Source organism: Ambystoma mexicanum, chromosome 1q, assembly GCF_040938575.1.
Source record: "Ambystoma mexicanum isolate Mex_15411 chromosome 1q, UKY_AmexF1_1, whole genome shotgun sequence".
NCBI lineage: Eukaryota > Metazoa > Chordata > Amphibia > Caudata > Ambystomatidae > Ambystoma > Ambystoma mexicanum.
The window spans coordinates 73,731,095-73,755,699 of record NC_090922.1 but is presented as its reverse complement, the minus strand read 5'-3'; the positions used below and the strand labels follow the sequence as shown (position 1 = coordinate 73,755,699).

General features: G+C 49.1%; 1 protein-coding gene across 1 annotated transcript in view; it reads left to right on the top strand.

The window, feature by feature from the left end:
- Positions 1–24,605, top strand: part of LOC138525055 (mitochondrial inner membrane m-AAA protease component AFG3L1-like) — a 587,730-nt gene that overhangs the window by 188,569 nt on the left and 374,556 nt on the right. The window contains exon 5 of the mRNA XM_069635555.1: positions 11,212–11,361. Within this exon, the coding sequence (XP_069491656.1) occupies positions 11,212–11,361 (150 nt within the window). The remainder of the gene's footprint in view (positions 1–11,211; positions 11,362–24,605) is intronic.

Genomic DNA, 24,605 nt, shown 5'->3' with positions numbered 1-24,605 from the left:
CTTAACTAGAGCAGTAAATCCTACAGTAGAAAAATTGTTTCGACCTTCCCCCTCTGAACCCCTCTACATCAGGGGCCATGCTACTCCAGACTCACTGGCGGTAACTACAACCAGGAAGAGAGCAGGGGTCCACCTAACAACTGGGGAGGCACCCCCTGACGAGGAGTGCAAGAGGCTATACGCTCTAGGGAAAAGGGTCACGGCTGCCGCAGCCTTTTCCACTCGCATCGCAAATAACACAACTTTCTCCAGCATGGGGTCTGGCATGGATTCACATGCTCAAGAATATTCCCCGTCGTCGGGCTGGGAATCCTCGGTAAAGAAAAAAATCAGTATCAGTTTATTTTCTGATCCGTCTTTCTTAGTAGTAACCAATCACTGATCTCTGGGTCATACTGCCCCCAGCCAATGACTCCCCTCTCCCTAAGCCCCGCCTCCGGCAGCCATCCTCAGATTTTTACCGCACACTCAAGTGTTGGGAGTCCTTGTGCTTAGCTCTCGAGTTTTTTTGCTGCGTTTTCACGCTTTTTCAGGAGATTTTCTCATTTTTTCGGTTTAATCGAGCCTTAAGCTCCACTGTTTCTACTTCTGACAACGGGGTCCCGTTTCGGAATTCTTCTATGCCCATCAAGGGTGAAGTTTTCGTCAAGTTTACACTTCTTGGAGGATTCCGGAAGATCTGCGGCCTACTTCAACGGACATGGCCCAGGACAAGGGAAGCTCGACGCCCGGATCCAAACTGTTCAGGTGCTGCCCTGGATGCGGATTGCAAAACGTTTTCAAGGAGGACGATCATTTGCGATGTCTCTACTGCCTTCATGAGGACAAGACGCACGTGGAGAAGGACTGTGCGTTCTGCAAGAACCTTTCGGAACGGACCAAACAAGATCGTCGTTCCCGCCTCGCCGCCTGGCTGGAGAAGGGCATAGCAGGTGAGAAGGCGAAGAAAATGTCTGAGCGGGCTTCTAAGTCCTGTGAGGGCGCCCCGGCGATGGGGGCTCAACAGAAAGCCAAGCACCGCAAGTCCGCGGGCACCGGGAGCGCCAAAAGGTCGGTCTCTTCGGTTGCCAGGCAGGACGCTACTTCCCCGGCACGTTCGACCACGAGCCAGCGCTCTGGTTCGGGGAAGAGGAAGTCCGAGATCCCGGGGGGAGCGAGGAGCTGACCCTCGCCCCCCCCCCAAGGCGAAGGCCCAGGACGCACCTAAGGTGGTGAGGGCTTTGATCCAGCCGGCAAAGGCCTCTATCGAAGTGGTCGCTGCGACCCTGGCAAAGCCGGCTGAGACTATGCCAGTGGAAACGGCCTCTGGGCCCAGAGTATCCCTGCCACCGCGGAGGGAATCCTCTTTTCAGCCCATCGTTAAGACCCCCTCGAAGTCCCCGGCTGAAAAAGAGGGGGGGTGGGGGGGCTTTTGGCCATTACACACTCGGAATCAGCCTCTGAGGAGGAGCTGGTGGAACCCGAGGAGGGCCTCCACGAGAGGTTCATAGGCCTCCACGAGAGGTTCATAGGCCTCCGCGAGAGGTTCGAGAAGGTTCCATCCCAGGGGGCGGTCCCTGCTGACGTGATCGAAGATAGCGACGATGACGACGAAGAGGGCCCAGTGGAGCGGCCATCCCGTCCGTCGCAGCCATTACCCGAGCCCCAGGATAGCTCGGCGGCCATTTTGTTGGCAATCCAATCCTTATGTACTGAGATAAGGACGAGATTACCACAGACCCCGACGGAGGATCCAGAACCAGGCCCGTCGGGAAGCCCTCCGAACAAGCGGAGGAGAGTCCACCCCGCTCTGCCCTTCGTGCCTGTGAGACCTGTGGACCCCGCATCCCCCTCGCCGGACCCTAGAGAGAATACGGTGACGGATACAGCGACGGGGACGGACGATGACGGCGGCGATGACACAGCGGACATACCGTCATCCCAACCCCCCTCTGCCCCCCCCGCAGGTTTCTCCAGCCGACGAAATTGGCTCTTTCCACGCCATGATAACCAGGGCATCCAAGCTCTTCCAGCTCTGCCCTGAAGAACAAAAGGAAGGGTTTCTGTACCAACGACGAGAGGCCAAGAGGAAGACGGTCCTCGCAGTGCCTTTGCTCGACGAGGGGCTTGCTGTCCTCAAGAACCCTTCCACGACACCCGCCAAGAGGGACAGGTACGAGAAGAAGTACTGAGTCCCCGATGCCGCCCCCTTGTGCCTTAGGGCCCAGCCCACGCCGGACTCTGTCGTCTCGGCAGCGGCTAAGAAGAAGGCAGCGGGTGCGGCGGCTTCAACTTCCACTTCCCCGCAGGACAGCGAGGGCAAGAAGTTGGACTCCATGGGACAACGAGTCTTCATGTCGGCGGCGACGACGATTAAGGCGGCCAATGCCCTAGCGATTGTGGCCCGCTACGACAGGGAGCTCTGGTTCAAGATGGCTCCCCTGCTAGACTTCCTGCCTGACGACAAGAGGGCGGAGGCCCTAGAAATTCTGCAGGAAGGCGAGGTGGCGTCGGATCATGCCATAACGGTGGCAACGGACATTGCCGATACCGGATTTCGCCAACTGGGCAATAGTTTGCCGACGAGGATGGATGGCTCAAGGCGACAGACTTTCGCCAGGACGTCCAGACCAGAGTGTTGGACATGCCGTTCGACGGCAACAACCTCTTTGGTAAGGCGGTGGACGAGTCTCTACAGGCCATCAAGACCGACTCAGAGACGGCCCGGGCCCTAGGGGTGCTTCAACAGCGACGGCCCTTTCAGAGCTCCGGAGGCAGACAGGGTGCCTCCAAAGGATCCAGCGGTGGCTCCTCCACTTACCACAAGGCGGCCCGCTCCTCTTCCCAGGAGGACTACAGAGGTCGCGGCAAGCAAGGGGGATCCCGCCATCGTCGCCAAGGAGGCCAAGGCGGCAAGGCTGCCTCCAAGCAAGACTGACCTGGCTGTGTTGTCGGGCCCCCACCGAAGTACCCCGGTGGGAGGCTGGCTAACGAAGTTCGTCAGCGTGTGGGAGTCCATCTCCACCGACCGTTGGGTGTTGGACACCCTGGCCAACGGGCACTCGCTGGAATTCCAAAAGAAGTGCCCTCGCATTCCTCCTGTGGCCAGGAAGGAGAAGCACGTCCCTCAACTGCTGTTGGAGGTAAGGGCGATGCTCAGAAAAGGTGCCATCAAGCTTGTCCCCAGGAGGCTTCCGGAGTGTACTCAAGGTACTTCCTCGTCAGAAAGAAGACAGGCGGTTGGCGCCCCATCCTGGACCTCCGTCGGTTAAACAAATGCATCAAGGCGCAGAAATTCAGGATGGTCACCCTCCAGCACGTGCTGGGACAGCTGGAGGAAGGCGACTTCCTATCGTCGTTGGACCTGGAGGATGCTTTCTTCCACATCCCCATTCTAAGACGGCACAGGAAGTTCCTCAGGTTCGTGGTTCAGGGACGCCACTACCAATTCAGAGCCCTACCGTTCGGATTAAAGTCGGCACCCAGGGTTTTCACCAAGTGCCTGGCACCAGTGGCGGCGCGGCTGCGCCTGCAGGGGATCCACGTCCACCCCTACCTGGACGACTGGCTAATCCCGGCAAGGACAAGGGAACTCGCCTTCGAACACACGGCGAGGACCGTCCGGTTGCTCACGGAGCTGGGGTTCGCCAACAACTACCCCAAATCCCACCTGGTTCCATCGCAAGTAGCACTGTTTCTGGGAGCGAAGCTCGATACAGTGGGGCAATTGGCCTCCCCTTCAGAGGAGAGGACCAAGACCATCCTGGGCAAGGTGCGGCGCCTGTTAGCCACGGACGTGGCCAGGGGTGAGGTCCATCAAGTCCCTTCTCGGGATGATGTCCTCATGCATCTATCTTGTGCCCCTTTGCAGACTTCGGATGCGTCTGCTACAGGAGTTCCTCGACGCCCGCTGGTTTCAGGCGACGGGCTGCTTCGAGGACAGGATCCCTCTCCATTTCCGTCGGGCGATCCTATGGTGGGGCACCCGTGCTCACCTCACTACAGGCACGGACTTTCAAACCCCGGCGTTTCAGGAGACGGTGACGACGGACGCCTCTCTGGACGGTTGGGGGGGACCACACCAGAGATCTCCACGCAAGAGGCCTTTGGCTCCCGGAGGAGAGGTCTCTTCACATTAATATTCTGGAGCTTCGAGCAGTGTTCTGGGCTCTCAAGTTGTTCCTTCTGTCCCTCAAGGACAAGGTGGTGAGGATCTTCACCGACAACACCACCACGATGTTCTACATACGGAAGCAAGGGGGCACCAGATCCCCAGCCCTATCCAAGGAGGCCCAGGATCTGTGGCACTGGGCCGTCGCCCAGGGGATGTTTCTGGTTCCCTTCCACTTGGCAGGAATAAAAAACACCTTCGCCGACTCACTCAGCAGGGAGATGCGCTCGTGCCACGAGTGGGAACTGCGCCAGGATCAAGTGGATCGGCTCTTCCAACGATGGGGCAAACCCCAGATCGACCTGTTCGCGACGGCGACAAACTCCAAGTGCCAGAGGTTCGCCAGCAGGTTCCCACAGCCGAGGAGCATGGGCGATGCTTTCTCGTTCCCCTGAGACGGCCTGTTTCTATACGCGTTCCCTCCGTTGCTGTTGCTGCTCCGCCTCAGCAACCAGCTCAAGAAGTCCAGGTGCAGGATGATCCTCGTCGCACCGGCGTGGCCGAGGCAGATCTGGTTCCCGGACCTTCTGGACTTGTCAACGTCCACACCAGTCAAGCTACCGGCGGACGCAGATCTTCTCTCCAGAGAAGGAGGCGCCATTCTCCATCACAACCCACAGTCGCTGAACTTGCAGGCCTGGCTCCTGCAGCACTAGAGTTTGGAGGGTACGATATACCGGCTGATTGCAGAGAGGTTCTTGCAAAGGCCAGGGCGTCCTCAACTCTCAAGTGTTACGGTCATAAATGGAAGAGGTTCTCTGTCTGGTGCTGTGCACAGAAGATTAACCCTCTGCGGATTACGACCCCTCAAGTACTGCCGTACCTACTGTCGCTGGCCAAAGCTGGACTGGCTCACGCCTCCATTAAAAGACATCTGGCCGCCATCTCCCGATATACCAGGACTACGGGGCGGGCATCCTTGTGGTCTCATCGCCTGGTGAAGGAATTTATGAAGGGACTATTCCGATCATTCCAGCCGGTGAAGGCTCCTGCCCCGGCGTGGGAGCTTAATGTGGTGCTGACCAGGCTCATGGGGGGCCCCATTCGAGCCTATGCATTCGGCGCCTTTGAAGTTCCTGTCATGGAAGACAGCGTTCCTTGTGGCCATCACCTCTGCACGACGAGTGGGAGAGAGCCAGGCCCTATCTGGCAAGCCTCCATACTTGACTTTTCATGACACAAGGGTGGTGCTTTGGACGCACCCCTCCTTCATGCCCAAGGTGCCGTCCGACTTCCACCTCAATGAGCCCTTGGTGTTACCCGTTTTCTTCCCGTCGCCTTCGACGCCGGCCGAGAGTACTTTGCACTCGCTGGATGTAGCTAGAGCGATGAAGTTCTACGTGGACCACACAAAGTTTTCGGAAGACGTCACAACTGTTTGTGAACTTTGGGTCTGTGAATCAAGGGAAGGCTCTCTCGAAGACTTCCATTTCCAGATGCCTCTCCGGCTGCATCATGCACTGTCACCGGTTGGCAAACCGACCGCTGCCCGGCCGTCCGAGAGCCCATTCGACCAGAGCGATCGCTGCTACCACGGCGTTCCTGTCTGGTGTGCCCCTGCTGGACATCTGCAGGGCTGCTACGTGGAGGTCGACATACACTTTCACAAGATTCTACTGCGTCGATCGGGACTCCAGGGAGGAGTCCAGGGTCGGCCAAGCAGTACTGCGCAACCTGTTTGTCTAAGGTGAGCCTGGTGAGGAGGTAAGAATTGCTTAATGTTGAGTTTGGATGTAATGCTTAATGTTGAGCCTTTGCCACCTCCCGTGGTTGTGCGTGTGTATACTGCTATGTATTCTTTTTATTCATGAGCATGTGAATCCATGCCAGACCCCATGCTGGAGAAGGAACAAGTTACTTACTTCTAACTGTTGTTCTCCAGCATGGGTCTGGCATGGATTCACATGCGAACCCTCCCGCCTACCCCTCTGCGGCTCTTCACTTGGTCATACTGTCACTTGGCATGCTACCAAATCTGAGGATGGCTGCCAGAGGCGGGGCTTAGGGAGAGGGCAGTCATTGGCTGGGGGCAGTATGACCAAGAGATCAGTGATTGGTTACTACTAAGAAAGACAGATCATAAACGAAACTGATACTGATTTTTTTTTTCTGTACCTAGGATTCCCAGCCTGACGACGGGGAATATTCATGAGCATGTGAATCCATGCCAGACCCATGCTGGAGAACAAGTTACAGGTAAGTAACTTGTTCCTTTCTAGCTAGCTTTGCTGATGGGCCATGCTACAGGAGGGCCTTCAAGAAGTCCCTGAACCGCTGCAGGCTCGCCTGCTGTCCATGATAGCGGAAGGCAGACAGACTATCCTCAAGAATACTTTGGATGCTGCAGAGACAGGTGGCAGGTCCTTGGCTCAGGGTACCCTCCTGAAGAGGCATGCCTGGTTACGAAACTCTGGTTTCAAACCAGAGACTCCAGCTTCACTAATAAATAAGATGGTGGAGGAAACTAATTTATTTGGGAAGGCAGTTGACCAAGCGCTCGAAACTGCTAAGAGCATGTCACCCTCAAGACCCTGGATCAGATCACCCAGAGACCTTCCCCAAGGCGGGGGAGTGGGTCTAGACGTTCCTTTCGTGGCCAACGTTGCTCTGGAAATAATTGGTCATCTTCCCCAATGAACCAGCAGTTACACCACCCCGTATCCTCCAAGAGGTCAACGACGTGGAAAAGGAAGGGGCCGGAATTCTACCCCTGAGGCTTCCCGGCCTCAGGTCAAAAATGACCCGCAGATCCAGGTCCCCTCCCATGCCTCCCCGGCCAGGGGCCAGCTAACATTTCTTCAAGGATGGGAGGGGATAACTACAGACCAGTGGGTACTCATTCTGCCAGTCCCCCCGCCCCCAATTCAGACCTCCACGTTCAAGACACCTGACGCCAGAACATCTGCGCATCATGCTACAAGAAGTCGAGACCCTGCAGGAAAAGGGCGCCATATAAGTTGTACCTCTTCTACTGGTAAACAACAGTATTTATTTAGTGTACTTCCTTGTACCCAAAAAAGATCTCACATGCACCCTGTACTAGATTTGTGCCCAGCAGACAAATTTGTCAAACCTCAAGTTTTGTATGGTCACTCTGCAGGAGGTGATCCCCCTGCTCCCACAGGGGGATTACATAGCAACATTGGATATGAAAGATGCATACTTTCATATTTCAATGGTGCTGGTGCACAGAAAATACCTCAGATTCATGATACAGGACAAATTCATGATACAGGACAAGCACTATCAGTTCAAGGTACTACCCTTTGGCATAGCCTCAGCACAGAGGGTATTTACAAAGGTACTGGCAGTGGCAGCAGCACACCTGCGCAGGATATCGATCCCGGTTTATCCTTACCTCGACGACTGGCTCATAACAGGGGACTCCTACGAGACATGCCTGTTAAATACTCAAAAGACAATAGACCTTTTATTCAGCCTGGGATTCTCCATCAACGAGAAGAAATCCAGCTTAGACACCAGTCGGGTCAAACAATTCCTAGGGGCTCTAATTCGAACAAAGGACGGCCTTGTCTTCCCCTCCAACGAGAGGGTTCAAAATGTGCTGTTTCAAATCCCTCAATATGTAGCCAGTCGAGAGGTGACTGTATGCAAGGCTACGCGACTTTTAGGAATGATGGCGTCATGCATTTATTTGGTTCCTCACGTGCGCTTGTGCATGCGTCCAATGCAAGAGTGGCTCAACAGCCAGTGGTGTCGGCCAGTGGACAATGGGACGATGTCTCGCCGGCCCTCGTTCTCTCGCTGCAGTGGTGGTCCAGGGAAAACCTCCAAAAAGGGAAATCCTTCATCACCTCGTAGTAGAAGCCACTCTGACTACAGACGCATCTCTCACAGGGTGAGGAGCTCACCTGCTTCAACAGACAGCACACAGAGTTTGGACGTCAGACGTAGCATCCAACTACATAAACCTGTTGGAGCTGTTAGCTCAAAGCGCTAAAGAACTTTCAGACACAATTGCAAGGAAAGATGGTCCTGATCCTCACAGACAGCACCACGGCCATGTATTATCTGAACAAACAGGGAGGCACTCACTCTCTAGGGCTGTCCAAACTGTTGCAGAACATTTGGAAGTGGGCTCTCAAACACATGTTCCTGCTGTCGCAAATGTTCCAGGGGAACTCAATCTTCTGGCAGACGTACTCGGCAATGATTTCCCACTACCCATGGAGTACGAATGGCGATTACACAAAGACATCGTCTTCCCCCATTTTTGCAGAATGGGGCTTCCCAGAGATAGACTTGTTCGCAACTCTGGAGAACGCCCAATGCCAAGATTACGCCTCCAGGTACCCTCAAAACCGTTCCAAGGGGAACGGACTCTGGATCACATGTGAACCAATCATAGAACTACCAACGTTCTTTCAGAACCCCTCAAACAAAGAAGCCTGCACACACTGGATGTACGCAGGGCAGTCCTATTTTACATGGAAAGAACTAGACCACTAAGAAAGACAAATCAGTTTTTCATTTAAGTGGCAGCAGGTAGAGAGGGAGACCCTGTCTCCAAATCTACTATCTCTAAATGGATTGTCAAATGCATCACACTGTGTTTCTCTCTTGCTAAGAGAGAACTGCTCTTCAAACCTAGAGCACATTCTACTTGAGGCACTGTCGCTTCCATAGCATTCATTGCAAATGTTCCCCCTAGAGTCGATTTGCAAAGCGGCAACCTTGAGTTCTGTACACACCTTTACAAAACACTAGTGCCTAGACACTCATTCTAGGTCTGATTCTCAGGTGGGACAAGCAGTACTAAGACATCTTTTCTCTACTGTTCCTTCTCACATCCCACCACCAACTCCGGGCACTGCTCGCTAGTCTATGCACAGCATATGATTCTAAGCAGATTAACAAGCATCAGAAGACATGCATTACTTACCGTAAAAGCATTTCTGATGATTGTATCAGCTTAGATTCACATGCGCCCACCCTTCCACCCCGCTTGGATGGAAGGAACATAGACATCTTACTACTTTCTCTTTTTTCTGTACTCACGTTAGTCATAGGCTCCCTCACGGCAGAAAAAATACAATCGGATGGACATCGACGCGTGAGGGATTTTGGGTACACTACACGTCACGTTGGGGCTAGTGTTACAGAAACGCCCATGTCGACATCCCCTTTCGATTCTCGAAAGACAAAATGCAATACTCTGCAGTGACCACTGGATGTCAGACTATATGCACAGCATGTGAATCTAAGCAGATAAAATCATCAAATGCTTTTATGGTAAGTAATGAATGTCATGTTTTGTTTGTGAGGTAGTGCGGCATACCTGTACATGCTGTTTGCGTAGTCGATTCTTGAAAGAATCAGGAAGATGATGGCCAGCACTCTTTGTGGGAAGGAGAGGGAGGGAATAATCTGTCAGTGCAAGAAATGGTAGAAAATCTTTTGGACTATTGCATTGAGTTGGTGGTCCCAGGGCAAGTCTGTTGCCCATTAATAGCATATGTTTTAGATCACTCTGGATGGCTTAGGTCAATTACCCTTTTTCCAAAGGCCATGGTACAGGTGTTGCAGGGGTGACGTGAAGAAAGACTATAATGGTTTCTGTTTTATCTGGGTTGAGGTTTAGGTAGTTAGTAACTGCCTCACGTGAATAAGCAAATGGACAACGACTGTTTGTTGGTCATTTTGTATTTGATTTACATGCCATCTGCATAGTTGTAATGGTTGAGGCAATAGGATTTTAGGATCTCCATCAAAGGGGTCTGATCTATGTTGGAGTAGCAGCAAGAGGCTTGATTCCTGGGGAACGCCACAGGTAATTCAGTTCGAACTGGGAAGACGGGTGAATTTCGGTCCTCTGTTAGGAACAATCTCATCTATTGCAAAGTTGTTATGCAGCCCAGTTCCTTCAAGCCTTCTAATTGGCCTCACTATGGTTAACAGTGCTGAAGGGGGCTGGGATGTCGGAGTATGAGCGCTATATTGATATTGCCATCTGTTGTGATTTTGAGGTCATGCCAGGAGAAAATTATTGCCAATTCGGTGCCTCTGGTAGGTCTAATACTGACTTGTGAGCAATTTAGTAAGTTATAAAACTATGTGTTCCAAGATTTGGCTGTATACATAGCGCTTTCAAATTTTGGCTTGGTATGGTATGCTTGAGATGTGAGGAAGGTTGGACGGGTCTTGTGGCTCTCCAGCTGCTTTTTTTTTTTTTTTTTTTTTTTAAAGAAGTGGTTTGAGGAAGGCACTGTTGAAAGCCTTTAATTTGAAAAAGTAGAAAGCTGTTTCCTTGTCAAGGACCTCTTTGTAGATTTTCAGGATTAATGGGCAGTCTGAGAACCGGCTTTATTGCTAAGTTTCAGCAATTTTGTTAAGTCTAGTTCGGATATTGGTTTAAAGCTGTAAATCGGTGTGGTTATAGGCTGAATGTAATTTACCAGGGTTTGAATATTGCTTCCAGTTCCATTTCTGCAACACTACAAAACTGCATAACCAAAGCACAAGATACCCTCATCCACTAAAGCGCATCAACTCACAGAAAAAAACCCACTGATGGCTCAAGTCCAATCTGAAAAGAAAATCTTATGGAAGAGACCAAGCCCAACCCCAAACAACTGAAACTCTTATGTTCCGGTAGTAAGAGTTTCAGTTGTTTGGGATTGGGCTTGGTCTCTTCCATAAGATTTCTGAATTCCTAGTATTCCAGCTTCTCCTGATGGTGGTTGTTCTTCCTTTGTGAGTCCGGAGTCCACACATTGGCATTTTGATAGTAAAAGGAATAATTGGATGATTGCTTTATAGTACCTTTAATGGGGGTAGGTGTTATACAGCCTTCATAAAATAGTGCCTCGTGGGTGTGACCTGCAGTGTGTCAGTCCTTTGACCATTTAATTGAGGTGAAATCTGGCCATGTGGAAGCTGATGTTTTTGGGTGCTGATTTTGTTTTCTCCTTGGAGCAAATAAATCTTCGCAATTTTACATTCTCTCAATATGTGAATGATAATTTTGTACATACTTTCTGCCTCAATGCAGGAGACTTTCTTCTGAATGCCTTCGTCCTTAAACTCTGCTTCTTTTTCAGGGGGAGTTCCCATGGGATGACAAGGATTTCCGCTACTTGGCTGTTTTGGTTGCAGGGTTTGCTTCAGGATTTTTGTACTTATACTTTCGAGATACTGGCAAAGAGATAACCTGGAAGGACTTCGTACATTACTACCTTGCAAAAGGACTGGTGAGAAATCCGTTTATACTTTATTTTTCTGGGAGAGCACAAAGTGCAAAGATGAAGGTGTTTCATTAATAATGTGGTGTCATTTTCTTGTCATGGCACTGAGTGTACCTTATGCAAAGGAAAATGGGTCTGCTCTTTCTCACATGCGCTGGAGCTGGAAAGGTCTTTTATAGATTCAAGTACTTTGTATAGTCCCACCTCTCCTGCCAGGATTACATTTTGGCAGCGAATACAACATTTTACATCTTACCACAGAAGTTGCTTGTAAACATGCGGCTGCACGTGTAGGAATTGTCATCCATCCTGTCCTAGAACTCCCATGTACCATCCAAATAGGCTTCACCTCAGATACTTTTATTGCCCTTTAGAGAGACGAACCCATGGAGAGACATCCTTTTGTTTGACATTCAAATAACTTTAGAAAATAATTTTTAAGAAGGTTTTTAAACCTTTTCTTTAAATCGGGCTGCTAGCAGAATGTCAACTTGGTTGATTTTGACCATTCTCCCCAGTGAGTTGTAACTGCTATCTGTCGTTTCTGTAAACAATATCTTTATTTAGAGCTTGTAGAAAGTATGGGAAGAACAATGTGGGTTTGGATGGCCCTTATGAAGGACTCTCACTAAGAATCGAGCACGACATGCAGAGAAGACTACTGACTTACTCTATAAGGCAAGAGTTAAAAATAAAACTGAAAGCTCTAAAAAGCTATGATGAGGATAGGGCACATTGATAGTTTATTTCTATAGCGCCTATACACACGTGTTTCAAAGCGCTTCAAGGCGAGGGAGCAAGGGAAAACACAATGACATTCTTACAGGGCCTTGAGGCATTAAGAATGTGAAATGAACTATTGTACTAGGCCTGACGACATTTCAGATAGTGCGAGAGCTTTGACAATGATAAGGAGGGGAGGGAGCGGGAGGTAGGAGATGAGACAGACGGCGACTATCGTACTAGGCTTGACGACATTTCTGGTAGTGCTGGAGATTGACAAAAGGTGAAGGGGAGGCATGAAGAATAAAGTCGCTGTCAAAGAAAAGGCAAACAAATCTCTAAGGTTACTTGGGGAAACTGCCCTTGCATCTAATTCCTAACCTTCAGTCATTTCAATTGACTGGGGGACCCATTATTGGGGATGAGACTGATATAGCTGCCACTGAGGGAATGCACAGTACATAAGAAGTATTTGGCATAACTGGAGCTTTTGGTGCAAATATGTTTTTCAACGACAGGCAAACAGTTGCTTTGATACACTTCGTACATTTGTTAATTTATTGTGATAGTACCATGCTCCAAATTGATGAGGCAGTACGGTCATTTGGTTGAGCCAGTTGCCATGATCCTTTTGTGCCACAACAAACTCCTTTCTCTTTTGATGAAAGAGGATGAGTGAGAATTTTGCACACATGAAGAGGTGGCCAGAGAGGAGAATGTAAATGTGGGGAGAGCTTGTGACACCAACGGAACCACTGTGTACCTCACTGCACATAAGAACAGGAGGTTTATGGCCTTGCTGACCAGCATGAATAATCATTTGAAACTAGATATCACTGAACCTTGGATATTTCGGCTGAATGGTCAACGAAATCGGCATCACCAGTTTCCATAATGCCAAAGATGGGTCAGAAAGTTATGAAAGCACAGACACCACTGGTATGTCTCATTGTACTACCCCTCTGTCACCGGGTATACTTTCATTCAGACAGCCAACCTACATTGCCAAGAAACCCTACCCAGGGAATTTGTTTATATGTTATCTATCCTGTTTATCACTTGGTAATTACATAATTCTCTCCTATGCAAACATTCCAAACGCCACCCTTGGTTAATAGGCCAGACAAGATATACAAAACTTAGGATTCAGCACCATTTGCAACTCATTATCTAAGGACTATTGGACAACAGACTTTTTCTCTTTGGGCTCCATACGACCTAAATGGAGTTGCACTATCTCGCTCCTTGATGGTGCTAAATTAATTTATGCTATCCACCACATGTACTGTTCCCCGCCTTTCCCAGACAAAAACATCTAAAATATTTTACCACCTTACACAACACATGGAAATATCCCTGCACAAGGCAGTGTCATGCCTGTCCTTACCGCATCATCATCAATGGAGCTATAACATAGCTCATTTCTTTAGATTGATACCACAGCCTACTTAAGCGGCTAAGCCAGACTCGCAGCTCTACAATTTATCGGATCTTGGCTGTTCCCTCGGGATAGACACATACCCAGGCGTCATTGCTAAACTCCTACAACCAGAGCAGTACTCTGTACTTGGATACCTAACTGTATTCCTCAACAACCCATGTTCCACATTTGCCTCGCAGCCTGTCCCACAAAAAACACCCACCCTCTACTTTATTACACAGTGTGTGCTGGGAGGCCAACATAAGGGAAGAAGGATGCAATACAAGACCACTTCGCCTTAAATTACACGTGTGCTTTACAAATGAACCAAAGCCAGGCTACATTTTGGCTACAAATGCGTAGCGAAAGGCCATTTTCCAGAGGTATCAACCTTATTCTCTATCCTGGCAGCACAATTCATTGATCAGTCAAACCTCCTTTGCTTCTCATATCACCTTAGTAAAGGAAATCATCACAATAGAGGGTCACAGACTGAGCAGAGTAACAAGTTTGATTGTTGCGCTCCCCTCCTATCCCAAGCATCCCGGCGGGCGGGATTTATGAAAGCTCAGCAGTCAATAACTGATGAATGGATGCTAGGCATAGTGGCTGTAAGACACTGTTAGCAGTAATATCCATGCACTCCACCTACAAGAAGGATATTTCCAAAGGAGGCTTTACATCCATTGCAATAGGAAGTAGAACAGTTGTTGAAGAAAAATGCTATCAAATTAACGCCAAGAGACCAGAAATGCCAGAGACTGTTTACTTGATTTGATGAATTTGAGAGTGCTAAACAAGTATATCCTAAAGAAAAAAATCAAGATGTTGAGATTATACTCTTTGATTGTTTCAATTCAAGAGGCCTTTTTTACAATAAACCTTCCACCTTTTTAGTCACAATAACATTGAACATTTGTGTAGTTTTGCATTTCTAATAGAACGTTACTAGTTCAAGGTACTGTCTTGGTTGAAGTTCAAAAGCAGGGATTTTCACAAGATGTTTGCTCCAGTTGTAAGAAGGCTGAATACTTGTTGCTCATGCTTGTGAATCTGCTTAGAATCCTGCTGTGCGTATAGTCCGACATCTAGTGGTAATCCCAGAGTATTGGATCTTTTTTCGCAGTTTGAAAAGGGACGCCGACTTGGGCGTGTCTGTAACACTATCCCTACTGTGATGTGTAGTGTACCCATGATCCCTCACACGTTAAAGTCCCCCAGATTGTTTTTTTCTGCCATACTGGTCGGTAGCTTTAATGCAGAGATTATGTTAACAAGTATTATTGCTAAATATTGCGTCTTCAATGCACCCTTTCGACGATTTGCTTTGACAGCAGTTTCCGGTTTCCCATTTTAAGATTCTCGACGGCTGGCTCCGGCCGTCACCATCAGGCTTCGGCATTTCACAGTATGGAGAGTGGGGGCTTTTCTTCTCGACATTACTCTTAAGAGAATGCCTTTTCTTGCTTTTCCCTCTTCTTTCCATTGTCTGCCTGCTATTTTTCGACTTAATGGAGAGTACTCCATTAAAATGTTGCCCTTCCTATAATAAGTTTCCTTGGAGGGACACTGCTACGGAGTGTAATAACCGCTTACCTCGTGACCACAACGAGTGGCGTTGCAAGGCCTGTGGACTGTTTAAGCCTAAGACACTAAAAGAAAAGTGCATAAAGCGGTGGGCAGCCTATGCCATACAGGCCGAATCCCAGTCCCCCACCAGTGCTGTCTCATCGGACGAGGATCCCTCTTGGCAGCCACGGCTCCAGTTTGGAGGCTGAAGACATTGTTGCTGAGTCTGCCGACTCCCGCATTCCCAGCCCCACTAGGCATGCCGAAGGCACTGTTACCTTGAGACCACCCACTGGTGACCGGGGCACATACACTAACACCACAAAGGCTAAGTACACAGCCCCACAGCATCCCTTGATGGTACAGGCAAAGAAGCCAACTGCACCTGCTGGCTCGTCAATCATAGGTGGACGGATCCTGTTGAACCTTCCGGTCTTCGACCCTCTGCTCCTCGACCCTCTGCTCCTACGTGTTTAGCGCATGGTTAAAAGTATTCGACTACACAGGGTGCACCCCCTAAATATTTGGTGCCTGTTTTGGACATGTCAAAACAAACGTCGTTGGGGAAAACGCACCCTTAATTAAGGGAAAAGTTTCCCAACACACTACCACAGCCATACTCTCATGGTTCTGGTCCCCAGAGACACCCTGTTTTACCTAAAGGATATGTCTAAGCCTCTTCCCCACTGTCACAGACCTTACAGGTTCAAAAAGGTCCGGTTCAGGTGGAGTTGGCTTTCCCACACACCAACTACACGGTCCTGGACTAGGGCAAGGATTGAGGAATGTATGGAAAAGGTGTCTTGAGCTTTTTGATTTCTCAGAAAGGTTTGATAAGAATACTCCTAAAATAACTTGCTCCTTAGATGATGACCCTAGGCCCTACAAGACTCCTACTTTCCTCTCTACCTCGCCTGTACTTAAGTTTGCTGACCCCTTGTTAATATTTTTCAGGATATGATGAAGAATTATTCTATGTCCCAGACCAGGAAGACTTATCCCAAGATCCTGCCTCCCAGGACCCAGATGTATGGATTGATGCTGATGACCAGGGGCTTGGCCCACTACCCCTGCTCATGAGGCAGAGCCTGACATCTTTTTAGACACCACACCTGTCACACAGCCCAGGGAGGCTCCTCATATCGTCAACCAGCTGCTCTTTGATAACATACTTAAAAAGGCAGTGTATCAATTTCAAAATTCATACTCAAGAGGCGGTGCCTGACCCGGACTCTGTGGAGGACATTCTCAAAGAAAAGATACCTGCCAGTCAGTCAACCCCCCCCATCACCCTCCTTATCAACTCTATAAAGACGTATGTCGCTCCTTCATTACTCAAGCCTTCCCTTACTTGGGCAGATAAACCGTGCATCGAGGAAATATTCAGACCTGCTTCTTTGGATCCCGTCTGTATTTGTGGACACTCAGATTCACTGGAGTTCAGCATGACCTGAAAGCATGCAGGCATTCCCTTTTCTTCGGCTGAGGCTCCTCCCAACAAGCACTGTTAAAAAAAACTCTATGCCTTAGGTAAAAGGAGAACGTCTTCTGCAGCTTATAGTACCTGCATTGCCAATAGCGCCACCTTGCTTATCAGCTTCAGTGATGTCCATTGGGGTCTGATGCAGGACGACTGCAGAGTGTTCCCGAATCAGTCAAGTCACAGCTGCACGCTATTGTGCAAGAAGGGCGACCAGTCACTCCAAATATTTTTTTTAACCGGTCTGATGCGGATGACAGTTGGCAGAGGGTTAGTGGTAGGGACTCTTTCCAAACGCCACGCTTCGTTGAAAAACTCAGGCTTCAAAACCGAGGCGCAGGCCCCCTTTATCAATAAGCCCACAGAAGAGTCTGCGCTATTTCGGAAGGCTGCGGATGACGCACTCGAAATGGCAAAGAAAGAACATGAGACCCTAAAGTCTTTCAACCAGATTTCCAGCATGCCGAATATGCTTCGCAGAGTATTTAATACCCGCCTCTGCTTTCTAGGGCAATCCTTCTCTAAACCTGCAAGTTCTTATAAAACAGGGGGTTTGCCCTGGTATTGATACCAAGGAGTGTTCAATGCATATCAAGCCCCTCAACAGCAGGGGTTAAGGCTTGGCAAAGTAAGGGGTAGGAGTGCAGCTGCCAGAAGCTCCACTGCCAATCAATAACTGTCCGGTCTGAGTCCCCTCCCATGCATCTCCAATAGGCGATCGGATAACATGCATCACTCGCGCATTGGAGGGGATCACTTCAGACCAAGTGGTTGCTCAAAACAGTGGCCAAAGGTTATTGCATCGAGTTTCTTCAAACACCTCTGTACCTGTTACGCTCACCTGTTATTCACAGGGACGCCACCCAGCCGGGTTACTCGCTGGTATGCTTCTCAGCTTTGCCCAGATGTGGTCTGCGGGGAAGGTTCTGCCTGCAATACAGGAGGACTGTGTTCAAGACTGACCGACCGGGGTAAGTATCCTCCCTCCACCCCCGTATGATTTCAGCCCCTCTGGGGCCCTCTCCTCACCTTGTGGTAGAGTTAGGCGTGCTCTCCGTCATGCCTTCTTTGCATGGGCGTGTTGTCTTTCATGGGCGTGTGCGGTCCAGTTACTTCACTGACGCCGGCCTGTTTGATATTGTCAGGTAGGTCTTATTGCTGTTCTTTAGTTTTGTTGCTACCATGCATGCCTTTCTTTGTTTAAAATGTCTTTTTTCTCCCTTATGTATGCAGAGCTTCAGCGTGGCGAACTGGCTTGGTTGAGCCCTGCTGGTAAATGATGGCGCATTAAGAGCGCTATTATGCGGTAAGTAAACGCTATGCGCAGCGCTGCAAAGTCTTGCCTTTGCTAACCTGTGTTTTCCTTCCTTGTAGGTCACGGTGTTCTTCAGCGTGAGTGGAATGTCTCGGTGCCAGCCGAGAGGCGACCAGCCAGGTAAGCCTTTTGAGCAGTTGTAATTTACAAATGAGAAAAAGACAGTTTGTCCCTGCACCTCTTTGCGCCAATTATAACACGTAGTAAGAAGTCACAAAAGTCCACGGTTCCCGGACAGTGGAAACCCTTGCTGTGAGCGGCGGAGGGATTGAGCCCTAAGACTTCGGTTGATTGATCAATTATGAGAGACTTATCCCATAGGGGGAATTAAAACCGGAATAGAAAGGGCCGGATTTGAAAAAGGCGCAAGATACACGCCGAAACACGTGTCATCCAACAAGGGCTAAACGACAAGTCAAATAAATTAAGAAAAACTTTTTCAAGTGAACCGACTTTTGTGACTTCTTACTACGTGTTATAATTGGCGCAAAGAGGTGCAGGCACAAACTGTCTTTTTCTCATATTTCTCAAACGGAGTTGGGGAACTCAGTGTCTCCGTGTTGACATACACCCATGCGACAACCCAACATTAAAGGATGATGAAAAAATAAGCAAATCTTATAGAAAGAAGACATAATTGGACCAAAAAAAGCAATCAGAAACAGGTCGCGAAGGTACACCTCAAAGATATCTCCATACCAAAAAGTTCCTCCACATTGCCGTAATTTACAAATGTCTCTACTGCTTTCTTTAATGTTGTCTCTATCTTCCTCTTTCAGGTCGTTCTGTCCGGGAGGCGTGCAGATTCGAGGAAGATGTTCTCAGTAGCTGCGAGTGGCTAAAGATGAAGACTGCAGGTAAGATGCTGCTGCTAATGATGTTACTTTTATCTCCTTGCGGGTTCTGCTTCTCCGAGGTTCGAGGGAATAGCTGGACACGGTGAGCGTCACACTGCAAGCTGCAAAGTAACACAAAGCGTGTTGTCTTGCTCGGGTGTGGTTTAAATAGCCCCAACAAAATAGTCCAAGTAAAGTCCAAGTAGCCTAGTCCCTAGGCTACCACACCCAAAACACTAGACCGCATAGCTTTATTCCTTGGAACCAAGCTATGTGGATCCCTCCATGTTGGCTGACAACACAATAAGTAGTTCCCAAGCACATGTTTTTCATGGTGTATGAGCCTGGCGCCATAGGCGCCAGGAGTGGCCCCAAGGGGGGGTTTTGGAAGAGGATGCCGGGCTCTAGAGGCCCGAGTCCTGACTCCACCTGGCCAATGGGTTTGCCAGAGGGGGTTTTGGGCGAGGGTCGTGACAGCACCTCCTCTTGACAGAACAGAAGAATGTCTCCAGGGAATCTCCTCGTCCTTTGATATTTTATTTGTATCGCGCTCGTACACAAGTTTTTCAGAGCGCGACAAGGCAAGGGAGGGGAACAATGGAGAACAAAAACAGCGATCTTACTAGGCCCAGTGACATTGAGAACACACAAGAACACATAGGAGAGGGAAAGGGGAAAAGTGCATGAAGTGGGGGAAGCAGTGGAAATTGTGGAGCAAAGTAAAAACAGATAAATAATTAAAAATAAATAATAATAATAAAGACAGCAAATGGTGGTAATGCAGCCTGCAAGTGGGAAGTGCTGAAGGCAGCAGACTGGGTATGTCTGATAAGTGCAGGGACTGTATGGGTACAGATGGAGACCCCTTGCAAGGGGTGGCCCAGAGGCAGCGCTTGGCAGAGTGAGCAGGTATTTGGGCCCGGAAGACGGAGGGTTGGCACAGTGCACAGTGCCGAGAAGAACAGATCAGCAAGGGAGAGGAGGGGCGAAGGCAGAAGCAAAGAGGACGATCTTTAGGTGCTTCCGGAACCGGAGATGGTTCTCCTCAAGTTCAGAGTGGCAGGGAGGCTGTTCCAGAGGGAGGCCCCAGCCGAAGACCGAGATCTACCCCCAGCTCTTTTCTTTGAAAAACGACTGACCCTGAGGGAGTTGTAGAGGAGCGCATAGCTCGAGACAGGAGGTATTTGCGGAGGGATAGCTGAAGGTATTTTGGATCCAGGCTCCAGAAAGCCTTGTGGACAATGCAGAGGGTTTTGAATTTAATCCTTGCATCCACTGGGAGCCAATGGAGAGATTTCAGGGCTGGAGAGATATGATCCCAGGTCTTGAGGCCAAGGACAAGTCTTGCAGTCCTGTTCTGGATTAGTTCCAAAGGGCGGAGAGTAGAGGCAGGTAGATTTATAAAGAGGTTGTTGCAATAGTCCTACCTAGAGAGAACCAGGGCTTGGGAGACTGTGAGGTTCTGGGGGAAGGAGAGGAAAGGCAGAGTACCTCTGAGGAGGTGCAGTAGAAAGTTTAACGTTTTAGACACATCAGAGATGTGGGCAGAGAAGGAAAGTGTGAAATCAAATATGCCATTGAGGTTCTTGCCTCGCAGGTGGGTGTCGGAGGAGGGCCAAGGGAGGCCAGCCAGATTGTGTGGGGAAAGGAGGGTGAGGGTGTGCCGATGAGGAGGATCTCTGTCTTGCTGGCATCCAAGCAAAGATCGTTGGCGGCACACCAATCTTGAATGGCAGTTTGGCAATTGGACATGAGAGAAGGAGAAAAGGTGGCTGAGGGAAGCCCGAGTTAAGTGTCTTCACTTAACACTGGAAATTGGTGTAGAAAATGGCAGTACAGTGGGCGAGAGTTGCCAGGTATTGGTTGAAAAAACAGGATGAGATGTAACGCCCCTGGGGAACACCACAGGTAGAAAGGGGGATAGATGATAGGAAGGGCTCAATTTGGAGCTGGGAGGGTCGATCAGAGAGGGAGGAGGTCAGCCAGGCCTGAGCACAAAAAGTACCTAAGGTTCACGATGGAGAACACACTATCAATTCAAAGCACTCCCCTTCGGCATTGCCTCAGCCCTGAGGGTGTTTACCAAGGTTCTGGCAGTGACAGCTGGTTACTTGCACAGACAGTTCCGGTGTACCCTTATCTAGAAGACTGGCTCATAACACGAGACACACACCGGGCGTGTCTGGAGAACACCCATAAAACTGTAGACTTACTCTTTTAACTGTGGTTCTCCATCAACTAAAATAAATCAAGTCTTGTCCCCAGCCAAGTGAAACAATTTCTGTGAGCCCTAATTCGGACACAAGCTGACTTGTCTTCCCCTCTAATGAGAGGGTCCAAAGCATGTTCCAGATCCATTAATATGTAGCCGATCGTCTGATAACCTTAGGGAGAGCAATGCATCTATTAGGAATGATGGGATCCTGCATTTCCCTGGTAACACATGCATGTCTGTGCATGCATCCTATGCAGGAGTGGCTCTCAAGCCAATGGTGTCAAGGAAGTGGTCAGTGGGATGATCTAGTGGTTGTCTCAAAATCCCTTGTTCTATCACTGCGGTGGTGGACAAAGATCAACCTTCTGAAAGGGAAATGATTCACCACCCCTGCAGTAGAGGCCACTCTCACCACTGACTCATCCCAGTCGGTGTGGGGTTCTCACCTTCTCTACCAGACAGTGCACGGCACTTGGTGACAATCAATAGCAAATGAACACATCAATCTGTTCGAGCTACTGGTAGTGTTCGAAGCCCTGAAAGCTTTTCAACAACAACTGCAAGGGATGACATTTCTAGCCCTAACAGACAGCGCTGCGGCCATGTTTTACATAACCAAGCAGGGAAGTACTCACTCTCCATGGCTGTTCAAACTGTCAGAGCATGGGAGTGGGCACCCAAACACAACCTGTTCCTTCGGTCACAACCCATTCCAGGGGAACAATCTTCTTCCAGACGTGCGCAACAGACGTTCAGTTACCCGTAGAACACAAGTGGCGTTTACACAAACCGCTTTTTACACGTCTTTGCAGAATGGGGCCACCCAGACATTGACCTCTTTGCAACACTGGAGAGTACACAATGCCCAGACTACGCCTCTAGGTATGCCCAAAAGATGTCCAAGGGAAAACGGTCTCTGGGTCAAATGCACCCACGGAGATTTGCTTACGCTTTTCCCCCCAAACTCCTTTCCTCAACAATATAATTTATCCGGGGATTTTGTTCCCTCTCCTCAAGGGGGGACAAGCCCCTTTGGGACTAGAGGTGAGTATGCTACGCCTAACACCCCATAGGAGTACAAACAAAGTTGGATCCCACCGGGGCTCAATGGGGTGTTCCATATTTATAGAACCGGCGATCCCTTAGCAGGTAAATGTGTCATCCCTCCTTATCTCATGAAGCAAATGTCTTCATTGGTTATTTGGGAGTTGTGCCAAATCACTGTGGGAACGTTTTACCCGTTTGGTGTCTGACACTGTACTGTTGCCATCATAAAACCAGTGGAATGTTTGATCTCTTTTCCGAGATGGATATAAAGGCCCCGTGAGACTGACACAAATGAGAGCAAGAGGGTGAGGTGGAGTGCAGCACGCAAGCCTGCACAGTCCAGATGCAGAGGAGGGCCTATCCTCTTTCAAGGCAGGGTCCGGGAGCCAGCCTGCATACAGCGTGGAGCGCAGAGGACCGAAGAAGCCCACAGAGCGCTTCTCCCTGCAACTAGAATAGGAAAAGCTCTGGCCCCGCCATATCAAGAAGACGCGACCGCCTGAACTATGGTTGACCGGTGCCTGTGGGTACAGACGGTGAAGACCTGTCTCAAACCAATTGGAAGCACTAAAGTCTGTGCACTGTTGCAGACCAGCAAGAAGCAGAGCTGCGCTGCCACCTCCACAGAGAAAGGCAAGAACCCTATACCTGAAAATGGTGTGATAAAGCAAACGGCCCACAGAGCCTTACATATTATAATCTGAAATTGGGTGAGACTCTGAATACCCCACACCGCGTGAGAGACAAGAAACCACAAGGTGACCTCAGGAGAGTCAGTGAGAACAAACAGCCGAATCTGGGCCGAGAGAGTAAAACCTAGACCCAAGGGAGGGGCAGGAACCAAAGGGGTTTCAAACTGGGAGAGGTCCCATCTTCCAAAGACAATTGAAGAGAATCGAGGAGCAGGCCCAGTGGCCTAGACACACTTATTTTGTACTTGTACGACAGGAAGGAGGCCATAAGGAAACACACGACCTGGAACTGTAGGATGGGCAGAAGCATCGCAAACACTGCCTGGTGACCGGTACAGTGTTGGTCCGAAAAAAGCATTTTGGGTACGTTTTTCTTTGTACTTTTGTTACTTTGTAGTGCTAGGGTCAGGCTAGATGTGTTTATGGACGGAGCACAGCTTTACTTTTTGTACGACATCCTGACGTACACGTCATAGGTGCAATTGTGTAGGATCGGACCATGGTTTTTGCATCAAAATAAGTCTTTCAGAATGAGATACAATGAGTTGTTTGTCTCCTGATTCTTAATACGGAAGGCAAGATCCTCTTGACCAACCAATAAAAGGTTGCTGGTTGTAGGAGTCCAGTTTGGTTTAAGGGATGCCATTTCAAGACTGTGCACCATATGACTAGACTTACAGATACTCTGATGTCTGGATGGAGGTATTTCTGCCTCAGGTGCAGGGCTTTCAGTTAGAATAGGAAGTTAAACTGAATCTCCATATCCATATTCTTAAATTGAGAACAATATAATGGGCTCTTAGAACTTTCCTTGAATTGATTGCGCGCAAAGCAGTCTACATTCCAACATGCATTGCAAGAAAGGTGTTATGCAGAAGTGCGCCGTTGCAGACTCCTGCAGTTGTTGCAAGAGACTTTAGCCATGTGGACGAGGGTATTCAAACATCAGGCACAAGTGTCAGCCATTTACCTCCCAGGAAAACAAAATATGAAGGCAGTTTTCTCAGCATAAACTTAAGAATGTAAATAAATACAAGCAGGATCCTTATTTTTACAGCATGGTGTTTCTAAGATAAATAAAGTTCTGGATAAGCGAATGTCCCGCCACGAAAAACAAACTGTTTGGGACCTATCTGGGCAAAGTGCTTTTAATGCCCTCAGTTGACTTTCCCTTTGCTCCGTTCTTTCCATTTCTTTGATTCATAGGATAATGCACATTATTGAAATCGCCTTCTGCAACGTATTCTGGTTGCTCAGATGGTGGAGATGTACCCTTGATACAGACGTGCTGCAGTTATATTGGAGACCACAGCTGTCTAGACCACAACGCAAATTGCTATATCACAATGCAGCTTTACTCTGTTTGGGAACATTTTCAGAAAGGGAGGTCAACCAGTTTGAGGTAGGAAGGGTTTTGTTTTACATTTATATATGGACTCTTCCAGTATTAGCTATGCAGGGCAGTCAAGTTTTCAATAAAATAGTTGACATACGCAATCATTGAGAGAGGTCTTATCCGCCTCTCTCCATGTCCTTGTTCTTCCTCCAAGTTCAGCAGTGCCAGACCTTCTGCACATACGATGCTGCACTCCATCCAGGCAGAAAAATAGGCAAAATGGAAATGTCCATTTATATGGGACTCGTTTTGCTGCAAAAGCTTGTCACCTGGCACAAGTCTCTGTTTTTGCAATGCTATTAGTGCTAGATCTTGAAACAGCACTTGTGCACCATTCACAGAGAGGGTGCCACATTCAGAGAGGGTCCCTCCCGTTCTTGCTGCTCTCAGAATATTCTCCTTCATAGCATACAAAGTGAGGGCACTCAGGACATCCCTCGGTCTCGCTCCCTTCTCCTCAGCCAAACTGTATGCACTTGGTCCGATATCTTCCGGTTGTACGTACAACAATAAGTTCCTGATACATTGTTGGATGGTGGTCTCGAAGTCTGCATCCA